Source organism: Podarcis pityusensis (genome assembly GCF_964106645.2).
Source record: "Podarcis pityusensis genome assembly, chromosome: 1".
NCBI classification, from domain to species: Eukaryota; Metazoa; Chordata; class Lepidosauria; order Squamata; family Lacertidae; genus Podarcis; species Podarcis pityusensis.
In genome coordinates this window covers 79530709-79551278 of record NC_138028.1, presented here as the reverse complement: position 1 = coordinate 79551278, position 20570 = coordinate 79530709, and the positions used below count along the sequence as shown (strand labels likewise).

General features: G+C 43.5%; 1 protein-coding gene across 1 annotated transcript in view; it reads right to left on the bottom strand.

The window, feature by feature from the left end:
* Window positions 1-372: 372 nt before the first annotated feature.
* The window catches only part of IGHMBP2 (immunoglobulin mu DNA binding protein 2), a 64618-nt gene continuing 44420 nt past the window's right edge, over window positions 373-20570 (bottom strand). Inside the window, exons 10-15 of the mRNA XM_081012541.1 lie at window positions 17456-17574; window positions 13632-13726; window positions 13371-13494; window positions 7433-8323; window positions 5706-5890; window positions 373-996 (exon numbers count right to left, since the gene is read on the bottom strand). Of these exons, the coding sequence (XP_080868667.1) occupies window positions 799-996; window positions 5706-5890; window positions 7433-8323; window positions 13371-13494; window positions 13632-13726; window positions 17456-17574 (1612 nt within the window). The 3' untranslated portion in view covers window positions 373-798. The remainder of the gene's footprint in view (window positions 997-5705; window positions 5891-7432; window positions 8324-13370; window positions 13495-13631; window positions 13727-17455; window positions 17575-20570) is intronic.

The following is a 20570-nucleotide window of genomic DNA, read 5'->3' as shown; positions in this document are numbered from 1 at the left end:
CCTACTGTAAGTTAAGGTCCATAGCACACAGTGGTGGCATAGGGGTAGAACACATCTTTGTATGCAGAAGACCTGCGCGCAATCCCAGCATATTCCAGTAAAAGTGTATGTGCTGGGCCAGTGAACCCAGGTTATTTTTCTAGATTTTTCTTCACTTTGTCCCCTCACAATTTTAACACATCTTTTTTAGAATCTTTTCTTTCAACATACAAGTTTCTGAGCTTGAGAAATGGAAAAAGCTATTTGTATTCCCTTAATTTTGTGGACCACCTGGAGAGGTTTTTATTGCTCCCACACATTGGGGGGGGGGGGGACAGGAGTCCCACGGACAACGATTATTACATTACCATGCAATGTCAAACGGACAGTTCATTGCTCAAGGCATACGCTATCACTGTTTTATTGTAAAACCTGCTCTGCGCCCACTCAGAGTACATTTATTACCTCGCCAATAAAGATAATTACTACAAACAAAAGCTGCCCACCTTTCTCCTTAACCAACAGGGCTTTATAGTTCTGACGTGACTGAGGAAAAACACATTTTACAGTGCAAGATGCAACTTGAGAATTGTTTGAAACCTGCAGACAGTGGGAACCTTTCTTCAGTCAGTCTCTGGCTCTCTGAGGACCATGAAGCTGAAGGACATATTCTTGATTTTGGGGGTGTGGGGTGGGGGAAAGAAGCCAAAAGGTTTAAGAGAGTGATGAGCTTTTTCCTCTGGAGCCTGAGCATGCTGCTTTACGAAGGTGCCTCAAGGACAGGCAGATGAGCATCTTGCCTTGACATAGCTAATCCTCTCATTTCTCTTTGTCTTTCTTTTTGCTCTTTCTTTGGCTTGTGAGCTCACTGAGTTTTTTGTCCAGGCGCCTCTGGAGATGAGCTCTCTTGGCAGGATCCAAGGGCTTGTCCTTTAACCCACTCCCGGCACATAGAGAAGCTTCTTTGCTGATTCTCTGCCGGGCATATGCTTTGGCTTTCTCCCCACAGCCATGAATCTGTGGGAGATAAAGCCATAATATCAGCCTCAAGATGTTCCAGCACAAAATTACGACCTTAGTGAAAACTGCTTATCATAAACTTGATCATTCTTCACAGTCCATAAAAATAAACTACTTCACTTACCGGTGGGTCTTTTAACAACAAAACAAAACAATTTAAAAAATGTGAAGGTCATTTTTCCCTAAGGAGCAATTAAATAATCATTTTGGACAGATTAAGTATTTCTTCCCAAACTCTAAAAATGTAAGGAAAATCTCTACTCCATCATCCAGTCACCTTTGTCACCCTTGTTGATAAATACTAACATTTCTCTCTTATCTCCAGTCTGGAAAGAATCAGATGAAAGGAGGGAAACCAAGAACAATCAAGCCCCTGAATCATAACAAAACACATTATATCTATTGCTAATAAACTGGCAATACCACCACCTCACCTAAGCAGCTTGAATGTCCACAGTGCTGGGTGCAAACGGTGCCTGACTGGGAAAGAAACTGCATGGAAATAGCCATATAAGCTGAAGAACAGAGTATTAGAAATAAGTAAAACAACGCATCACATTTCCTTGTTTCTTTTGTGTTGTTGGGCCCCCTGCAGACTGGCTGTCACAAGTAATATTTGTAAAGTTCGTAATTACCTAGCCCAGAATAGGAATTTGCCCAGTATAGCTGTGTTATGAAACTGAGTGAAACTTCTCCAATAATTTATTCTCTGGCTTTGAATGGAAAATAAAATTATTCTAAGGAATATGATCAGTTATGTCAGCTGCCCCTCAAAATTTCACTCAAGCCAAGCTACGGGAAAGCCCCCCAAAGCTGGTTTGTTTGTTTTTCAACAGTTTCTACAGAACTTTGTAGTCTTTGCATTCTAAATCACAATACCTTAGATTCATGACAAAACTGTTTATTAATAAACCTGTTGGATTCTTGTAGGTAGTGATTTTCACTCATCTCCAGGCCACCAATATCCCCCTCTCTCACTCTTAGGAAGCAGGTTATACTGACTGGTAAATAATCTCCCAACCTTGAGTCATCAGCAAGGCCTGCTTCTTGGCCTAACTGCTGGAGCTAAATACACATTGTATAAAAGAAGGAGCCAGAAAGCAAATCGAGGATGACAAGTGGCAGAAGGCAACATGCAAGTCATCCATGAGATAAATTCTACAAGGCACAAAGGTATAAAGGGGCATTGTGGAAGAAAATTAAGTGCAAGGAGAATGAAGAAAGTATTATGGACCCACAAAGGGCTGCCAAAATACCAGATTTAAAAGAACACATACTACATGTATGAAAGAGAAGGGAATAGAGACATGCAATATCTCTGCATTTTAGGATTTCTAGAGACGAAGCTACCACAAGTTGAATGACTTGTAAGCACATCAGGAGAAAAGGTAACTAGAGAGACAAGTATGCACATTAATGATATAAACAGGAAGGATAAACTAATGGCTGAAAAACAGCTTTGAAGGAAACTCGTTTTATTGCAGATGAGTGACAAAGTGCAAGCCTGCTGGGTTGCTGGAAAGCAAGATTTATTAAGGTGGGAAAGCACTGAAGCTATTGCTTAGAAGAATTCATTTTAACAAGGAGCTAAAACAGCTGGATTTAGTCCGAAGCTGAAAGAAAATGACAAAACACCCTCAAGCAGTATAAAATGGCAAGCAATTTGCAGTCAGTAAAAAGGTAGGGACTTGATGCGACTATATGGGATCAAACCCTGCAGTCCCTCTAAAATGAGTTCTATCTCATTAACTGGTCCAAAATTCAGGCTAGGATAGGTTAAACCTTCAACTCTACATGAATTATACTATGACAGCTGGATAACAGTTGAACTGATTTAACCATTTTTAAAAAATTAAAAATCTCACTTTTAAGTTGACCTAACAAAATACTTTTGTGATTGCATACTAAAGGGGAATACATTCTTCTGCAATACCTTACTGATAGCTCAGTCAGCAGAACATGAGATTCTTAATCTCAGGGTTGTGGGTTTGAGCCCCACATTGGGCAAAAAGATTCCTGCATTGCAGGGGGTTGGACTGGATGACCCTTGTGGTCCTTTCCAACTCTACGGTTCTATGAATTTATTAATACAGCCCCCGCAGGGGCCTGTTCACACAATCAGATTTCCTTTTATGCATGCAGCTGCTCCACAATGGCTAAGAGGGAAAAGAAACTGGCAATCATTTCTGCATTTGCAAGTTGTGCCCTTTCTATGCATTGGAACCAAAGGAACAGATGTGACTGTGTTCCTGTATAGCAAGGGTGGGGAATCTGTTGCCCTCCAGATGCTGCTGGGCTACAACTCCCATCATTGGCTGGTGTCTCACAGCATCCAGACGGCCACAGCTTAGCCACCTCTGCTTCACACTCTTGTTCAGAACCCTGTTCTCTTAATGGGACCACCAGCATGGCAGTGGGGAGGGGGATCCTCCTGCACAGAGGGCGCTGAAATCTGCCTTTGGTTTTTCAGGATCACATCTCCTTTGTGTAGCTCTCTACCAATACAACTCTGAAATCAGCAAACCCTGAAATCAAAACTACAGAATACCAGAAAATTTGGAGTATTTTCCTACATGTTTTTTTTACTCTTATTTCCTTCATTCACAAATCCTTCGAATAAGATTTTTCTTGATTCAAGCTTGCCTTGAAACACCAGCAAGTGTCACATGATAAGTATATCTATTTAAGACCACCACTGTTTTGCTGATTTTTTCCTTGCTGCAGCATGTGCCACAGAAAATATTGCCATATATACATTTATTTTACGGTTAGAAAGAAACCCAACTCAAACTGTTGGCAGAATGCCAGTAAATCCATAATCCAGTAAATCTATTTCAGGCACTATAGATCAACATGTCTTCAGCTAGCTACAACACTTTCTCCATGGGATTAAAACCACGTATGATCTACTGCTTCAAATAAATCAGAGGGGCATAAAGAGGACACCTGAAAGCTCGTTGGAAGTCAGTATTATTTTTCCTGGCACACAGGTCTTTTTTGTGCTACATAGAGACAGCCGTTGGGCAGCTCTAACAGAATTGCAGAGTGAGACATTCCCACCTTCTGTGAGTCCTGGACTGCAATTCGAGTGCAACTCACTCCAGTCTTTGCTACAGCTGCAGTGATGGGCAAAGGATGACGTTTTGCTTTGACCAACACCTAGAAGGAAAGAGGCTTCTGAGGATAAAGCCTGCTGCACCCAGGTGGGCTGCTGTGCTTTCGGTATCTCTTGTACCAGTGTGACAACAGCAGCTAGGGCAAGAGAGTGAGAAAGGGCTTTGCACAACTTCTCTTACTTAAAGCTGCTCTTGGTGCATGGTATCCAATGAATCTACAGTGTGATGAAGGAGAGAGGGAGAGAAGAGAGATAAAAGGCTTATAGTTGAGCAGAACACATGGCGTGGCTGGTGTCATATGAAGATGCCTTTTAAAATCATTTGCAAGTCACTTTGAGCATCTCCTTTTTTGGAGAGGAAAAGCAGAGGACAAGTCTACCTAGTTCAGTATGGACTGACTCTCCATGGAGCAGGCTTAAGGCCTGGGCACTGCCTAGCAAGGCTACCCAATATCTTTTAGCTGGAGATGCCAAGAGATTGAACCTGGGACCTTATGCATGCAAGGGTATGTGCTGTATGCCACAGAACAGTGGCCCTCTCTAGGCTAGCACCATCAGCACCTCAGATACACACATTTTCTAGAGCATCATCCTCCCCCAAGCATCTGAACAGGTTGTGGGCAGGGGGTGAATGTTAAAAGAAGAGAGGTGAATTGAGGTACATTGTGCCAAGAGGAAATGACTCAGACACTCCGGGGGAAGAAAAAAGACTCTGAAGAATCACATTATTTCAGCAGTGACACATTGTTAAACACAGGTCCTCTGCCCTGCAGTGCTAAGTGCCTGCGTTAAAAGGCCTCGCCTTGTTATTCCAATCAAGGAGATCCATCCTTTTCTATCCTCCACACCACGAAGAACAGAGACAGGGAAGAAATGGGGGGGGGGCGTATTTTTGTTTGTTTGTTAACGGTCTTGAGTGGGTGGGTGAGTGAGGGGAAATACAAGTACACTGTGAACCTCACAGGAAAGAAAGTCATTCTCATATTAGAGCTTGGTGAAAGATTGGAGCGAGATTTCACAGACACACAGAGGCTCATAATAACTAAATCCATACAAAGTACCAAAGGAAGAAGAAAATGCTTCATATTCCTCCTACAACTGTAGGCCAAAAAAAAGCACCTCTGAGTTTCTTTTTTCACTTATAGCCCAGCAGGAGAGAACTTCCCCATTATTAGGATATATTAAGCTGGAGGCAACTCCCCCCTCCCCCCCCACTCATGGTTCCCTTGTGAATTGAACTGCATGTGCATATTATGCTATATGGCTTTCATAAACCTTGCTCCCCCTCATACCCTAAAAGCAGATTTTCATGTTATCTTTTTAAATTAAAAAATAAAGTAAAGAGGAATGGGAGCAATCCACCCACCAGCGGATTTGCACATGTTCAACTGGCCTTGCGAATGGTTCAAAAGCTCACCTTCCTGTGCCTGGAAGCCTCCTGGAAAAATGGGAGTCTGTGAAATACTTTAAAAAACACACACAGCCATTTCACACTGAATGAAATTCAAGTCCTGAAGGACTGGGGGTCAAGAAACTGAGCAGATGGTGGCAATGTTTAGCTTACCTGAACCAGGCAAGGACAAAAACATACCTCTGGGATGTGGTGGCTGAGACAGTAGCGTTTATTGCAATGCAGGCAGAGCTGCCCCAGGGTTGTCACACTTGCTTTGCATTTGGGGAAACCACACGTGTTGTCAGCTTTGATTGCAGCAGAAATCAGAGCATCAAAATCTTCCTCTGCTGAACCTTCCACTTTGGTTTTAACAGAAGCCTTCCCTAAAAGCACAAGGGTGGGGAGGAGAATCATCAGCATGCAATAAAAGGAGCTTACAGATGAGCTGAGAGTTAAGATGAGCTGAGAGTTAAGAGAGCTAAGAGCTGTTCAGCAGTGGAACAGACTCCTATGAGAAGTGGTGGATTCTCATTCCTTGGGGGTTTTTAAACAGAGGTTGGATGTCCAACTGTCATGTATGCTTTAGCTTAGATTCCTGCATTGCAGGGGGTTGGACTAGATGACCCTTGGGGTACCTTCCAACTTTTAAGATTCTATTATTTCAACACAGTGCTTTTTCATGGGAATAAAAGGGGCACAGGTGTGTTCATCCAGTCCCCTAGTAAAGCCTGCAAAACAAGCTGATCAGCAAAAACAGAAACCCAGGGAGCAATCGCAACCTCAGATGTATGGAATGGCAGAAGGCTGTCTTCATATGCACACACATGAGAACAGATGGCTTTGTAAACCATGCAGAAGCAAGTAGTATCACTTGGCAAGATGAAATCCCTACCCAGAATGTTCAAGCAAGATAAACTGGGCAAAGAAGAAAATATGCACACGGAGAGACTGTGTTACACAGCACTGAGATTGATACACTAGGTGCTGATTTGCTGCTTCTAAATAGATCCAAGAGCAAGTGAATTCTCTCTGTGTGTGGAGGTTTCCACTTCTCTTCAAAGTTAGCCGTAAGAGAAAAGGAGTGTGTGCACATGTATGCATATGAAGCATACACAAACGAACGCACGAATGCACACACCCCATTCTCCTAAACTGGCAGATGGAGATTCTCCCTTCTACGGATCTATTTTTGAGCTGAGAAGTTCTTCCTCCTCACTGACATACTGCCTCTACAAACATGCAGATCCAGGCAATATTATCATTTCACAGTTGATTATACAGCATGGGCCAGATAAAACCCTGCCTTGGGGGAGGGGGTGGAATGGCTGCTAGCTTCACATCTTTTCTTCCTACCTGCACAACACTCAAAGCAACTGTTCCACGGAGCAAGCTAATCTGAGCCCTGGGTCATTTTTGTCTGCAAATCTCAGTTATTGCTTTCAAGGGTTGGGGTGGGCAGAGGCACATGTCGTATTTCCAAAACCAAAGCCTGGCATTCTTCTGATCCCTTCAAAGGAAACCTATTGGATGAATAATCTCTGTGTCTCAGAACAATTAACTTCAACTGCATTCCTGGTTGTTGTCAAAAGTAGTTGCTTTCAGAAGAAAAGCCTGTCACAGGCAGAGCAGAAGGGGAGAAATGGATTGTAGGCACAACATAGAAGCGGCAATCAATTTTTAAAGCCATTCTGGGAGCAGAGGACTCCCATCGCCTGCTGCTCTGGCCTGGAATTTCCCAAAGGATGCCCGAGGGATACATACCCTGGAATGCCTCTGCAAAGGAATTTCAATTAAATATGGGACAAATGAAAGGGCAGCAGTGAAGTATCATCACTTTTTCCTTTTAAAAATGCAAATAGAAAAGCTCTGCAAAGGAAGAGAATTTGCTACAGAATGGCAAATCCCAAGATGGTATAATAATGTACCTTTGGCTTCACTTCCATGTTTATTCCCAGTGATTTCCTGAAGGTTTACATTTGGCTCACTTCTTTGTTTGGCCCTCTCCTCTCTCTTGGCCTTCTCCCTTTGCATCCGCTCCATGTGCAGGGTTTTCAGATCCACCTTCTTCTTGCTAATATGGCTTCCACTCTCCTCACAGGAGGCATGGGTGTCTTTCGAGGGGCTTGGGGGTCTGCAGGCTAACTCTTGTTCAGAGGCCTGGGATTCTTTGGGGGTGCCTGCAGGTCTGCAGGACAACTCTTGTTCACAGGCCTTAGCATCTTCCAGAGAAAAGTCTGTCGCAGTGCCTCTCTTACGGACACTGATGTATCTCTCTCTACCTTCTCCTGTGCTCACATGCTGCAGCCCATGTTCCTCTGCCAGACGGTGGACAATCAACCTGTCATGAGCATTTAATGACGAAGGGAAATCCAGTTGGGTCTCACTGCTCTCCAGAAACTCCAGTATCCTGGCTTCATGCTTACATGAATTGCCCTTCACTACAGTATCCACTGTTGCCCCCCAGGCTGGGCTTTGAACAGAACCCTCTATGGGCCTCTGCCCAGTCCGTTTGGCTGGTTTTCCTCTTGGCTTCTCTCCATCAGTCTTTGGGGCAAGTGGAGTGTTGCACTTAAGTCTCTTTTCTTGGTCACCCAGACCCTGAGAGCTCTTGGGAGCAGCATAGTTATCTGGCACGATGTCATCCAGGTATTCAAAAGCGGTGCGCACCTCCCCATGCTGGTTCATATAGTCCACCAGGCGTTTAAGGAAAATGTGGTTGCCAATGGTCCGAGAGTCACAGATCACAGCCACATGGCGGCGGGCACGAGTAATTGCAACATTTAGTCTCCGGTCTTCAGCAAGGAATCCTACTTCACCTGTATTTCATAAAGACAATAATATAGGCCTCAAAAAAATAGCATATGGAAAAATTAAGCAGCAGTAGCAATAACAATAGTAACCACCACAAAATGTATACAGTTTCCTCCTAAATTTTCCAGTTTAATATGTTGACCTAAGGATTTCTCATGTTCACTCAGCTCCAAAATGCCAGGACATGACATCTGTTATGAGACACGCCTTTAAGGCTAAATGGATATGTCATGGGATCCTATGCTATAGTTTGTTGAAGCTTCCCTGCTATCTTGGTGCCACATGGCTGTCAGTGGCAGAAGGGTGGACCTAAATCCCAGATTTATCTGTTCACTGGAATACAGTGGTGCCCCGCAAGACGAATGCCTCGCAAGACGAGAAACCCGCTAGATGAAAGGGTTTTCTGTTTTTCGATGCGCTTCACAGGACGAATTTCCCTATGGGCTTGCTTCGCAAGACGAAAATGTCTTGCGAGTCTTGAGATTTTTTTCGCTTTCCCCCCCTTTTTCTAAGCCACTAATAGCCTTTTAGCCGCTAAGCCGCTAAGCCTTTAATAGCCGCTAAACCGCTAATAGCGCTAATCCGCTAAGCCGCTAATAGGGTTGCTTCGCAAGACGAAAAAACCGCTAGACGAAGAGACTCGCGGAACAGATTAATTTCGTCTTGCGAGGCACCACTGTAGACACCTGAAGCTCTCCTGCAATTGAAGTTACCATTCCACATTACAGTATTCAATGAGCAACCAGTACCAATGCATGAATAATCCATCGTTGAGTATAGAAAGAAATAATTCATTCATACATACATAAACCTCAACGTGTTTTGGGTTACAAGGGCCCCTTCTGCAATTACCAAAGAGTTATAAGCAACTACATTGATCAATACATAATTAACAAGTATATTACCACAATCTTATTCTTATTATCACACAAAAGCTAGATGCACTCTGAGGTTTCTTAGGGTGTTGTAGCCTATGCCCAATATATACCGTATTTTTCGCACCATAGGACACACCGGACAATAGGACGCACCTTGTTTTAGAGGGGGGAGAACAAGAAAAAAAAATTCTTCCCCTCTCTGCCCAGCGCCCCTTCAGCGAAGCGGCAGGAGGCGCTGCGCAGAGAGGGGGAGAATTTCCCCCCTCTTGTTTTCCCACTCTAAAACAAGGTGCCGTTTAAGGTGCGTTCAGGCGGCTACCTTGGAAGCCTGGAGAACGAGAGGAGTCGGTGTGCACCGACCCCTCTCGCTCTCCAGGCTTCAGGTTCCTTTCAACCTGCTCTTTGGGGCTGGCGGGGGGAAGCCCACCACCAGCCCCAAAGAGCAGGTCAGGGAGCAGCGGAAAGGCGCAGCGGAGAGGCTGCTGCCATAGTCGCGCGTCACCTCTCCAGCTGGGAGAGGGTTGCGGGGCTATGGCTTTTTTAGCCCCGCGCGCATTCTCCCAGCTGGAGAGGTGACGCGCAGCTATAGAGGCTCCTGCCATAGCTGCACGTCACCTCTCCAGCCGGGAGAGGGTCACGGGGCTATGGCTTCTTTAGCCCCGCGCGCTCTCTCCCGGCTGGAGAGGTGACGCGCGGCTAAAGAGGCTCCTGCCATAGCCGCGCGTCACCTCTCCAGCCGGGAGAGGGTCGCGGGGCTATGGCGTCTTCGCTCCATAGGACGCACACGCATTTCCCCTTCATTTTTGAAGGGGAAAAAGTGCGTCCTATAGAGCGAAAAATACGGTAATCCTATACCTACAGAGGTATAGGAACTGCAAAATAAACATAGCCAAACTTCATTACCACAACAAACTACAAGATCAGATGCACTCCAGGTTGATCATTACGGACACCATTTTTGCATAGTGAAATCTTGCTTTAGTTTTCTGAACTCAGGACCTGGTCCAGTTTATGGGTCCTGCTATCAAGAGCCTAGCAAGGTATTCTGCTAGTGAAGCGGGGCTTCCCTCCCTTCTCCTGCCCCCCACAATGGCTCAGCATTTGGGTGGCAGAACCCCTAGAACAGTGTGGAGGGAAGAGGGGGGAGATTGTTCCATCAAGCAAGCAGAAATGCTTGTGTTGACAAAACCATCTCCCAAGGTCATATCACTGCTTAAGGTGGTCAAATGAAAGTGAAAATGTATGTATTTCCTACATTTATAGCCCAGCTTTCTTCCAATGAGTTCAAAGCTATGGGAAAATAGGTGGAAAGTATTGTTAAAGATGAAATAACCAAGCATACAGGAGAACAAGCCCTGCTAAAGAGTTCTTCCAGAGGGTCAACAAGGATATAGATAGAGATGATCCAACTTAGACTTTCAAAAAGGCTTTGGGCAAACTACCGCACCAAGGACTCATAAGCATGTTTAGCGGTCATGGAATAAGAGGTGAGGTCCTTTTGTGGATCAGGAACTAGTGAAGTAAGAGAGAGCAGAGAGTGTGAATAAATGTTGTCCCAGTGGAGGAGTGTAGATAGTAGAGTCTCCCAAGGATCAGTATTGGGACCTCAATTCACCAGTTAATGAGTTTCATTAACTGATTTACCACTTGCAGCTTTATAACATCTTTTTATGCATGATTATTCAGTTTAAGTTGCACTGTATCTAGTGGGGTTTGCTCTCATGTAAACTAATTAGTGATGGGAAACTGTAGTCACCGGGGCTGAGATCTGATGGCACACTGGTTTACTTTTTGAGGCTATATTAGTTATGGTGTGTTACTGTAAAAGGGACAAAAATCATTTCATTTAAACAGTGATTGGGGGAGCTTTAGATTATTACATTTAAGTTACCTTACACTTTCTGAAATATCTAAAAAGGTACATTTACTATGATTTAGCTAACAGAGAAACATGTTAGACTTCAGCTGATGACTTAATTGGTTTGTGAAAATACAAGTAATATGTCAACTATCTCTTTTAACAAAACCATTTATTTAAAGCTCTACTTATTTTGTGACTTTTTTGTCACAATACTGCTTCGGTTTCATTTGAGAAATCAAGCTGAAAATACAGCTTCATTCCATTTAATTTTTAAGTAGGGGAAGTAGAGTCCACTAAATGGCCAAGAACCAGAAAATTTAAGTTTCTGCGGCTTAATGTGGCACACAAGCCACAGATACCCATTAATGATTCACATCACTGTGATTTGTCAGAAGCGGAACAGCAGTAATATTCATACAGATGGTCCAAGCTGATTAACTAAACCTATCTAAAGTTCATGTCTGCAATGGAATTGGCCTTAAGCTATAGGTCAGGACTGCATTGTTTCAGCAGAAATTAGGAAGCAAAAGCTCCCACAGAGCCTTGCAGTTACACTTTCCTTTTTCCTAGTTATTGACACAAGTCTAACTTCCATAAAGGTCAGAAGGAAAGACAGTGAATGCTATTTTCTAAAGGCAATTAACTAGCACACATGTGTGAGCCAATGGATAAAAATGACAGACACATATGAGACTTTTCCAGAAGCTATTTCTGATCTCCAATTATTTTCTCAAGGATCTGTAACAACAGAAAGCAAATGCCAAGTTGAGTCAGCTCAGCTGCCTAGCTTGGGTGGTGTAGCTGAGTCCCCTGCTCCTGCAGCTAAGCAGAAGACAAGCAGAAAAACAAACATTAAAACTAAATGAGGGGGGCAGGCTTTTGTTGCTACCATCTGAAGACATAGAACATTTCAGAACAGAGCCTGTAGGTACTTTAAAGTGTATTAGGTTGCCAATGTGTGCTTAACAAGCATTATCTGGAAAATAATAACAAATCATAATAGAAGAACATGCTGCTATTTGCTAACTTCACTTAAGAACATAGCAGAAAAGTAGCAAGGAAAAGTTTTACTGCTTTGACTTCAGCAACCACAGTGTTCTTTATCCTCTACCTAGTGCCATGAAAGCAGAAAAGAGTATGTTCTCTGAGCAGAGCCTACCATGCTCCAGTCCCCAATTTTGTTGGGCAGGATGCTGCCAGCTGTAATGAAATATTTGTTGTATTTCCAAAAGGAATACACCTGGGAAACAAGCTAGCTTTTAACCCGCACCCAACAGGTTTGTGGTCAGTTCAGGTTTGCTACTGTGTGGAATTTTTAGAGCTGTGGACAACTGTGTTGTACTCACTACAATAGAGCTGACAGATGGCAAGTATCCAGCAATTACCACTGGCTTACCTGAAGGACTGCCTGTCTTCTCCAAAGGTGCCTGAATTAACAGTCCACTCTTTCTTAATTAATTTCTAAGACATAATACGGGGTGATTCATAATGAAGTATACAGTAATGGAAACTGTATACTTCATTATGAATCACCCTGTATATTAAGTAGTAATAGTAGTAGCGTGAATAGCCATGACAATAATAGCCACAGGTTTGGTTTGGTTTTAAAAATCAACCCCCGTAGACCACTCTGCCTGTTAGAACAGACCTGGTCCTACTATTGGGCAGAGAGAGGCAGCCGCCGCAGGTGGCAAAGGCTGGTGTGTGGCGATGTGGAATGGAGAGGCTGCCATCTTGTCCTTTGCCTCAGGCAGCAAAATGTATTGGACTGGCCCTGTACTAGAATATGTGGCTAGCCACCAGAGTTTTCAGCCTGTGCTTGGAAACACCCCTTCCCAGGCTCTCTGGAAAAAAGGAGTGTTTTGCTATATAAATTACTTTTCCATTGCGCAGTTAATTATTGAGAATCTTCCACTCTGGGAAAAGTGACAGTGGTTCCCTGCATATGGGCTCCCAGCAGTGTGGAAGCCACTTCCATGTGATGTGATACATGCTGCAGGAGTAACACAATCATGTTGGCTAAAACAACTGGGTGATGCCAATGCATTAGGACATGAACCAGGAGGTAAGGTGCCAATGATTCATGCAACTGGTACTGTCCTCATAGTCATGCTACTCCCAAGTACTCCCCTGTAGGATGTGATTACACCACGTGGAAGCACCTCCTTTGATTCCGAGAGCATGTGTAGAAGAGGTCAGCACCTTGTTCCAAAGAAGGAGCCAGTTGAAACCACACAATTTTAACAGTTTCCCCGATTCTGGCAAATTAAGTTTCTTTTTGTTCTATATGGTTCCAGGTTATAACCTATGTACCTTTTCTGTTGGACCTTACAAAAGAGAGGACAACAGCTTCCTTCTCTCTTCCTTGGAAGCCATCCACTGATTTAATCTCCAGGTCTGGGTACTTGTGACACAAAAGCTCCCTTAGCATATCCACCTGAAAAACAAAGACGTTGCTAGGACAACAAACGTTATTACTACAATTTATTGCCCACCCTTCATCCTAAAGTCCCATGGCTTTAAATTTTTTACTTTGAAATGTTGTGCTTCTGAGAGCATGGCAGACACACTCACCTGGAGGTTGTAAGGAGCAATGACAGCAATGTCTCTTGCTTTAACACCGGCTTCCACTAAAGCCTGAACGTGCAAGCTGGCAAGACGCGCTTCGCCTGGAAGGGGAAAAATAAAACTTAGCTGTGAATGAGCGATTTAACCCTAGAACAAGTTGACAGATTCCACTTAAAAAGCATTCAATTCAGACAATGATAGTGAAAGGCTGCTTTTCACTTGCCACTTTAAAAACAAGTCTTTACAATCAGTAAAGGGTTTTGCCATGGTTTAGAGCTATGTGCACAAATTAGAATGAACCTAAGCAAACCCTTGAGATTGTGTGCTTCCTTTTTCCCACGTGGATACCAGAAACACTTTTGCAGCATTTAGTTTCACTTTCAAAGATTCCTGATTTAGCATTATGTACAAGCCAGAGACTGTGATTTAGAACAAACTGGTTAGTTAAACAAGGCAGCTTCAAGCTATGGATCATAAAGTTCTGAAACTGACCATAGTTTCAACATTCACCAAACTACTTGATGCCCTACATCTCCTCATATGAAAAAAGAGTTCTCAAATTATCCCTTAATGAAATTTACAAGGGAAACATGCATGGAGTAGTAGTAGTAGTAGTAGTAGTAGTAGTAGTAGTATGGCTATGTTGGTAAAAATATTTTTAAATGATTTACAAATACAGGCTGTATGCCTTATGGATTTCTTTAATAGCTGGGCAAATGGTTATGAGTTCCATACAACACTGTCAGATACAAGCAACACATCACAGTTCACATTCTCAAGGGTAGTAAGATCAGTGTTGAAAATACCAAGATAACACCACCCCAATTCCAAGAAGTGAAATCTGCCTTTGAACTGATCCAGCATAGGTTAGGAAATTCATATTTTAGACCATGGCTCTTGCAGCTATTTGCCTTTGGAAGCTGGTGCCTATTTATTTGTGTGCCCATTTCACTATGTTTCTGAATTAGACTTGCTGGTACTGACAACAAGGGCTGCTTCAAACATTACACAATTTCTACATAGACAGCACTTCCATTTCTTACTATGGATAAAGGGTTGTCAATGCTGATTGCCCTTGAGAAGCTGTAGGACTACAACTCCCATCATACCCAACCAAGGTCCAGGCTAGTTAAGGTTGATGGCAGTTACAACATGGCAACATTTGGATGGCACCACATCAGTTACCCCTGGTGGAGATCATAATGTGCATGCAACATATGCAAAGATGGGTACTGCATGTGCTCACAGTGAAACCCTGCATGGAATAGGACTGTGGCAGGATGCTAACCTACAAATGGGTATAATATTTAATTCCTGCATGAAATAGCCTTTCTAAGAATTAGCCATGCTATGGGGATACAACATGCAAAATATCCCAGAGTTAATGCATACTTGAGCTTCCCTGCTCTCAAGTCTTTCCCCCCCAATTGAGAGACAACCATGTAATCATCCCTCTCCCTCAATCATCTCTAGAAGATTCCCACTTTCTAGATGTGACCTCTCTCCCTGCTCTCTGGGCTCAAGCCCTGTCCCATGAGCACACCCCTTTCCCACTCCTAAATGCAGTCTAGAATTCCCAAATGAATACTGCTACTGGAGCTCAGTGAGACTGGAAACCTTCCTATTTATTCAGCAACAGAGACAGAGCTTCACAACAGTTGCTAGGCTGATTTATAACTCCAGAACTCTCTGTGCTCAGAGAACTGGCCTTTCTCTCTGTTAGCAGAATTGCTGTATATGCCACCAACACGGTCAGGCACTTTCTGACCCATTAACTGTGAAGGTCTGTGCCTTGTTCACTGAGAGATCTGACAAAGTGCTATGCGGCAAGGCAATTAGAACTGAAAGTTCTCTCAGCTAAGCTGTACCAACAAACCATATGGGAACCAGGAGAGTCCGGCACTTCAAGCTGACAACATACGACTTTGCCCATCGCTTCAGAGCTTGTGTTGCAATTCAAGAGTGCTATTTAAACCACAGGTGTCTGATCCAACAATCATCACAAGCACCCTTCTTCCTCAGTTCCAGGACTGGCCCAACTTTTAGGCAAAGTGAGATGACTGTCTCAGGCAGCACATGCTGAGGGGTGTGTGTGTGTGTATGAGAGAGACAGCAGTGGCAGTCCCCTGTCTATTCCTCTTAACCAGTTCCCAGATAGAAGTGAAGGATGCTATCCTGTCACCAGTGTTGAAATAGAATTCAGCTGTTGGCCCAGTCAGCCTTTGTACAGGGCAAGGGCACCATCTTGCTTTTTGCCCCAGGGAGTAAAATGTCTTGGTCCAGCCCTGTTAAGCTCTGTCAACTTTCATTAAGGTACTTTATTATCTTACCCTAGACCATGAGGCTGAACTAGATAATCTTTCATTCTCTTGCTTTTTGCTTTTGAGAATTCAAGGTCTTTGGGGAAGGATGTATTTTGCTAGGTGGCTCTATAAACCTTGTCTAGTGCAGTGATGTTGAATCCAAATGGAAATTTTCATCATCCATGGTCAGTTATCTACAATCCATTTTCCTCTCCAGCTGCATGTTTTTCCACCTGCTGTTTGCTTACAGTACACTGTGGTCTTGATAATTTGGCTGGACCTCTGCTACATCCATGGTAATGAGGTTTTCAACCAGTGTGCCGTGGCACCCTAGGGTGCCTTGAATGATGGTCAGGGGTGCTGCAGGCAACACTGGCCTCTGTCCCTCTTTCCTTCCCTCTCTCTTCTGATGAACTCTTGTGTCTCTACCTCCCAAAGGCTTGCATAGCTGTTTGTTGCAGCAGCCCTGGCTACAAGCTTTGCAGGTGAATGGTGCCTCAGGGGCTGGTCAAGGAGTGCTGGTTGCCAGGAGCTGAGGTGGCCTTGGAGTAAGCAAGCGGGTGAAGGAGCCCAGCTAGCCAGCCCACCAACCCTTGCTGTTGGGAATTGGCAGACAAGTATGAGGCCAGCTAGACAGGTGCTGCGCTGGCCTCTCTTGTCCTTGCTTTGTACAAGGCCTGCCTGGGAGCTAAGTGCCTGGTGCTGAAGGGGAGCCCTTCCATCTTGCAGGCCCAGCAGCACCCACTGCTGCCTCCCAAGGTAAGGTGCTGACCTCACATTCACCTTTAGCCAGTCTCTGTTGGGCCACTAAGGCTGGGGGCATCCTCTTCCCAGACTCCTGTGGGGCAGTGTGAGGAGGCACCTCTCTTTGCGGTGGGGTGGGGCAGCTCAGAGACCAGGGGCAGCAGCAATGGCTGCCGAAAGGACTCCTAAGGAGAGGGGAGAGGAAAGGAAAGGAGGCTGAGGGAACACTCCCCAAGGGAGGGTGTTTGAAAAAGGGGGAGAGGCTGCCAGCTCTGCAGGCAAGGGGGGACACAACTGGGCTCCTGAGTCCCATAGGGGTGCCGCAGAAAGAATGTAGTTGGTCAAGGGAGCTGTGGACTCAAAAAGGTTGAAAACCTCTGCACTTATTGGTACTTTGTAGCAAATGTACAGCCCATGTAGATTGCACTGTTCTACTACTGAAGGAGTTTTGAAAGGTACTGGTGGCTTACACAGGCTATCCATCCATCTTAGGACCACAAGAAGCATGTCTAAACCTTGACATCCCAAGATTTTTCCATGGATGTATTCATATTCATTTCCATGTGTGGTTGCCAAGATCCCAATAGCATAACTAAATTCTTCAGTAACTCCCCAAGGCTACCACTTTCAACACCGCGGGCACAAGGCAACCTTTTTAATGTAGTAGCAGTTGAAATTACAGCACATGCATGGATAATGTAACTTGAAATGTGGAGGCTGGGGGGGGGGGCGCTGATTCCAGGGTGGGAGTGTGGAGAACCATAGCAGGTAAAACAACAATACCTTCATTTCCTTTAGACTGTTCATCTTCCAGCTCAAGCTCAAATAAGCCACAGCCAGCTGTATCAATAAGCAACAATGGAATGCAAGTTTCTTCTGTGGAAGCCACCCCTGGGAGGTCCCTGACAAGTTATTAGAAAGAACAATAAGTTAATGACCCTTAACTAGCATGAGTATAAACAGCAGCACATTTATTCTGTTTTAGAATCCTAGCACAAATTGACCTAGACTATTCCACAGAACCTCCATAGGTCAGGCCACAGAGCAGAAGAATCCTCCATTCTGTGGGACTGCAGGTCCCACTATCGGAACGTTTGTCATCTGAAATGTCAGTTATCGAAACACAAAGAATCATACCCAAACCTAGTAACACAAACAGCTGGTTCAGATATCCAAGCAGCCAGAGTTTACCCACTTCCTTACTTGTTTGTGTTTTGCTGGTCAGTGGCAGCCATTTTGGGTGGCAACCATGAAGAAAGGAACGGAGGGAGAGAGTTCAGACAAATTAGGGAACGGAAGAGACCAGACAGGGGGCAGTTTTTCCTTTGTTTGTCTTTTGCTGGTTGGCTGCAGCAATTTGAGACAGAAACCAGAGAGAAATTGAGATTGGACGAATCTTAAGATTCCCCATAGGAAACAATGGCAATCATCTGCTTGTTATGTGAACGCTTGCCTAATGAACGATTTCCTGAGAATGCATTGTGTTCAGATAGTGGGACCTGCAAATATACATTTGCAGTGGATCCCACTTGGGGTCACTTCATATAATTCCATTGGGCCAAATGATGGAGGGAACAAAGCCTCTGCTCAGCCAGGTCACCATAAATTTAACCTTTTTTGGTTGTGGAACCCTGCCTGTAGAATGCTCTCCTCAGGGAGCCACACATAATTAGTATTTGATGCCATGTTTGTGGAGAGAGGGATATATACTGTACTCTTGGCAGACTTGCATAAAATTTAGAGAGATTGTTACACTGAGATCACAACACTTGTTTACAACTACTGTGTGCACAAACAAGCAATTCCAAAGTGTTTCAGCCATATTTGAGAACTACCTTTGATCATTCACAGTTCACACTCTCCCAGAGCATAGTCTAGAGGCATATAATGCTGCCGCCTTGCTGAAGCTAGCCAGATTTGCGTCTGGTCAGTGCATGGGTGGGGGACTGCCAGGGAACACCATGTATGCTGCCTTGAGTTCCATAATGGGAAAAGGTGGGATATAAATGTACTAAGTAAATAAAATAACTATAAATAGCCTTGCTGGCTATTGTGTACAGCACGTGTGGGGGATCTGTGGTCCTCCAGGTGTTGTTGGCCTATAACAAGGGCTGATGGGAGTTGTAGTTCAACAACACCTAGAGGGCCACAGCTTTCCTACGTCTGGTGTACAGGATCATTTATTCCATGAAGCCAAAAAAGAGGCAAGCCAAGAACTTTGATCATTCTTTCAACCACGTTTTCTTCTAATTCACCCTCAAAATATTTACATGAGTTATTAGGAGATGTTAATGCAAAATAAGCAACACACACATGTGCTGCACTTTTTCTGGGTTTTTTGCCCACTTGTTTTTCAGACATTCAGAAACTGCAACCTGTAACCCTCAAGTATAAAATATTTGAATCAGACTAGGGCAAATTTTAATAGATGGGTTTAGAAACAATGGTTTGGATCCAGGTAAGGAATTTGAACTTCGATCCCACTGAAATCAATGGGACAAGCTGGTCATGATTTCAGTTCCATAGGTGGTTGTAATTTCAGTTCCATAGATTTCAATAGGAAGAGAATGCAACTAACAGTGCAATCCTACACATGTCTACTCAGAAGTTCTACTGAATTCAAACAGGACTTGCTTTCCTGTGTGTTCAGGTCTACAGCCTTAGCCTGGATCCAGCCCATTGAAAGTCAGCTAATGAATTTGGTCTTTATTTTCTTGTCTCAAGGTTTCAATTCCTTCAGTACATTTGCCATCACATTCAAAAAACATATCTCTGCAAAATCTAGAAACATACAGTACTTTGTTTAAAAAAAGTCATGGATACAAGGTGAAAACAACTGTGCCTTTAAACCTATCTCCTGCTCTCCCTTCAAAATTCTAAACAAAGAATTCTTTAAAACTCCTGTCTGTAATGGCAACACAACTTTCAGTAGCATCAATGAAAATACAGAAAGTAGAAGACAAAAGCGCATGTCAATAGTGTCAAAGAGCCAAATTACAGATGCAAGATTCTACAGTGCAGATGCTTGTACATTTTAGCACTTGGAGCCAAAAGGAAGTGCCCTTTGATGTATTACAAGAGACAATGTTCTGACAGCTGCAATATTAGAAAAAGGCACAAAGCACAATCTTGATAACCTCAAATACAACGTTGGCTTAACATAAGTTTTGTACTTCACAAAGCTGTATTAATAATCCGCATTTGAGAATCAAAGTTGTTTACTTGCATTCATAACTGCGGAACATAAATGAAAACTTTTAAGGGTTCCAGTGTAAATTCATGGAGCCAAGATTTGCCATTGTGGAAAATTAACAATTCAATTTTTTACTTGGGTTGTATCAGCGTAAGAACAGAACCCAGAATTATAGTTCAAGGACAATAACTTTGGGTTTCCCCAAATTATTTGCAATTGTTTTGTTAACTTTTCATTCTGCTTGGAGAAAATATGCTCCAACAGCCCAACTCTAATCATTTTTCTTGAAAATAGAGTCCACATTCCTCCAATTCAACATGTTTAGGATTGCAACCCAAGCTTCCTTTGAGATGAAAGTCTTCAACAAGTGCTCGTTATCATTATTATTGAGATGCCAGTATGGTTTGGAATAGTTTCTAATTTACACAGGTAGAATAAAGGGAATTTATTTTCACAATGTTTTATTTAAATTTCATTTTATCTAGTGCTCAATAAGGAACATCTAGTAACTGATTCTCATTTCTCCCTCATTTCAGAGCTTCCATCTTCTTTTCAAGGTGGTCCATTTTATTTAAATCATCAAAATGTGCTGCAACATTACATGATTACCACGTCAGGCCGTGCATAATTAAATCATGTCCTTATCATATGAAAATGATACTTCCTAAAGTTTGTTTTGGAAAAAGTCAAGAGTCTTCAGTTGCT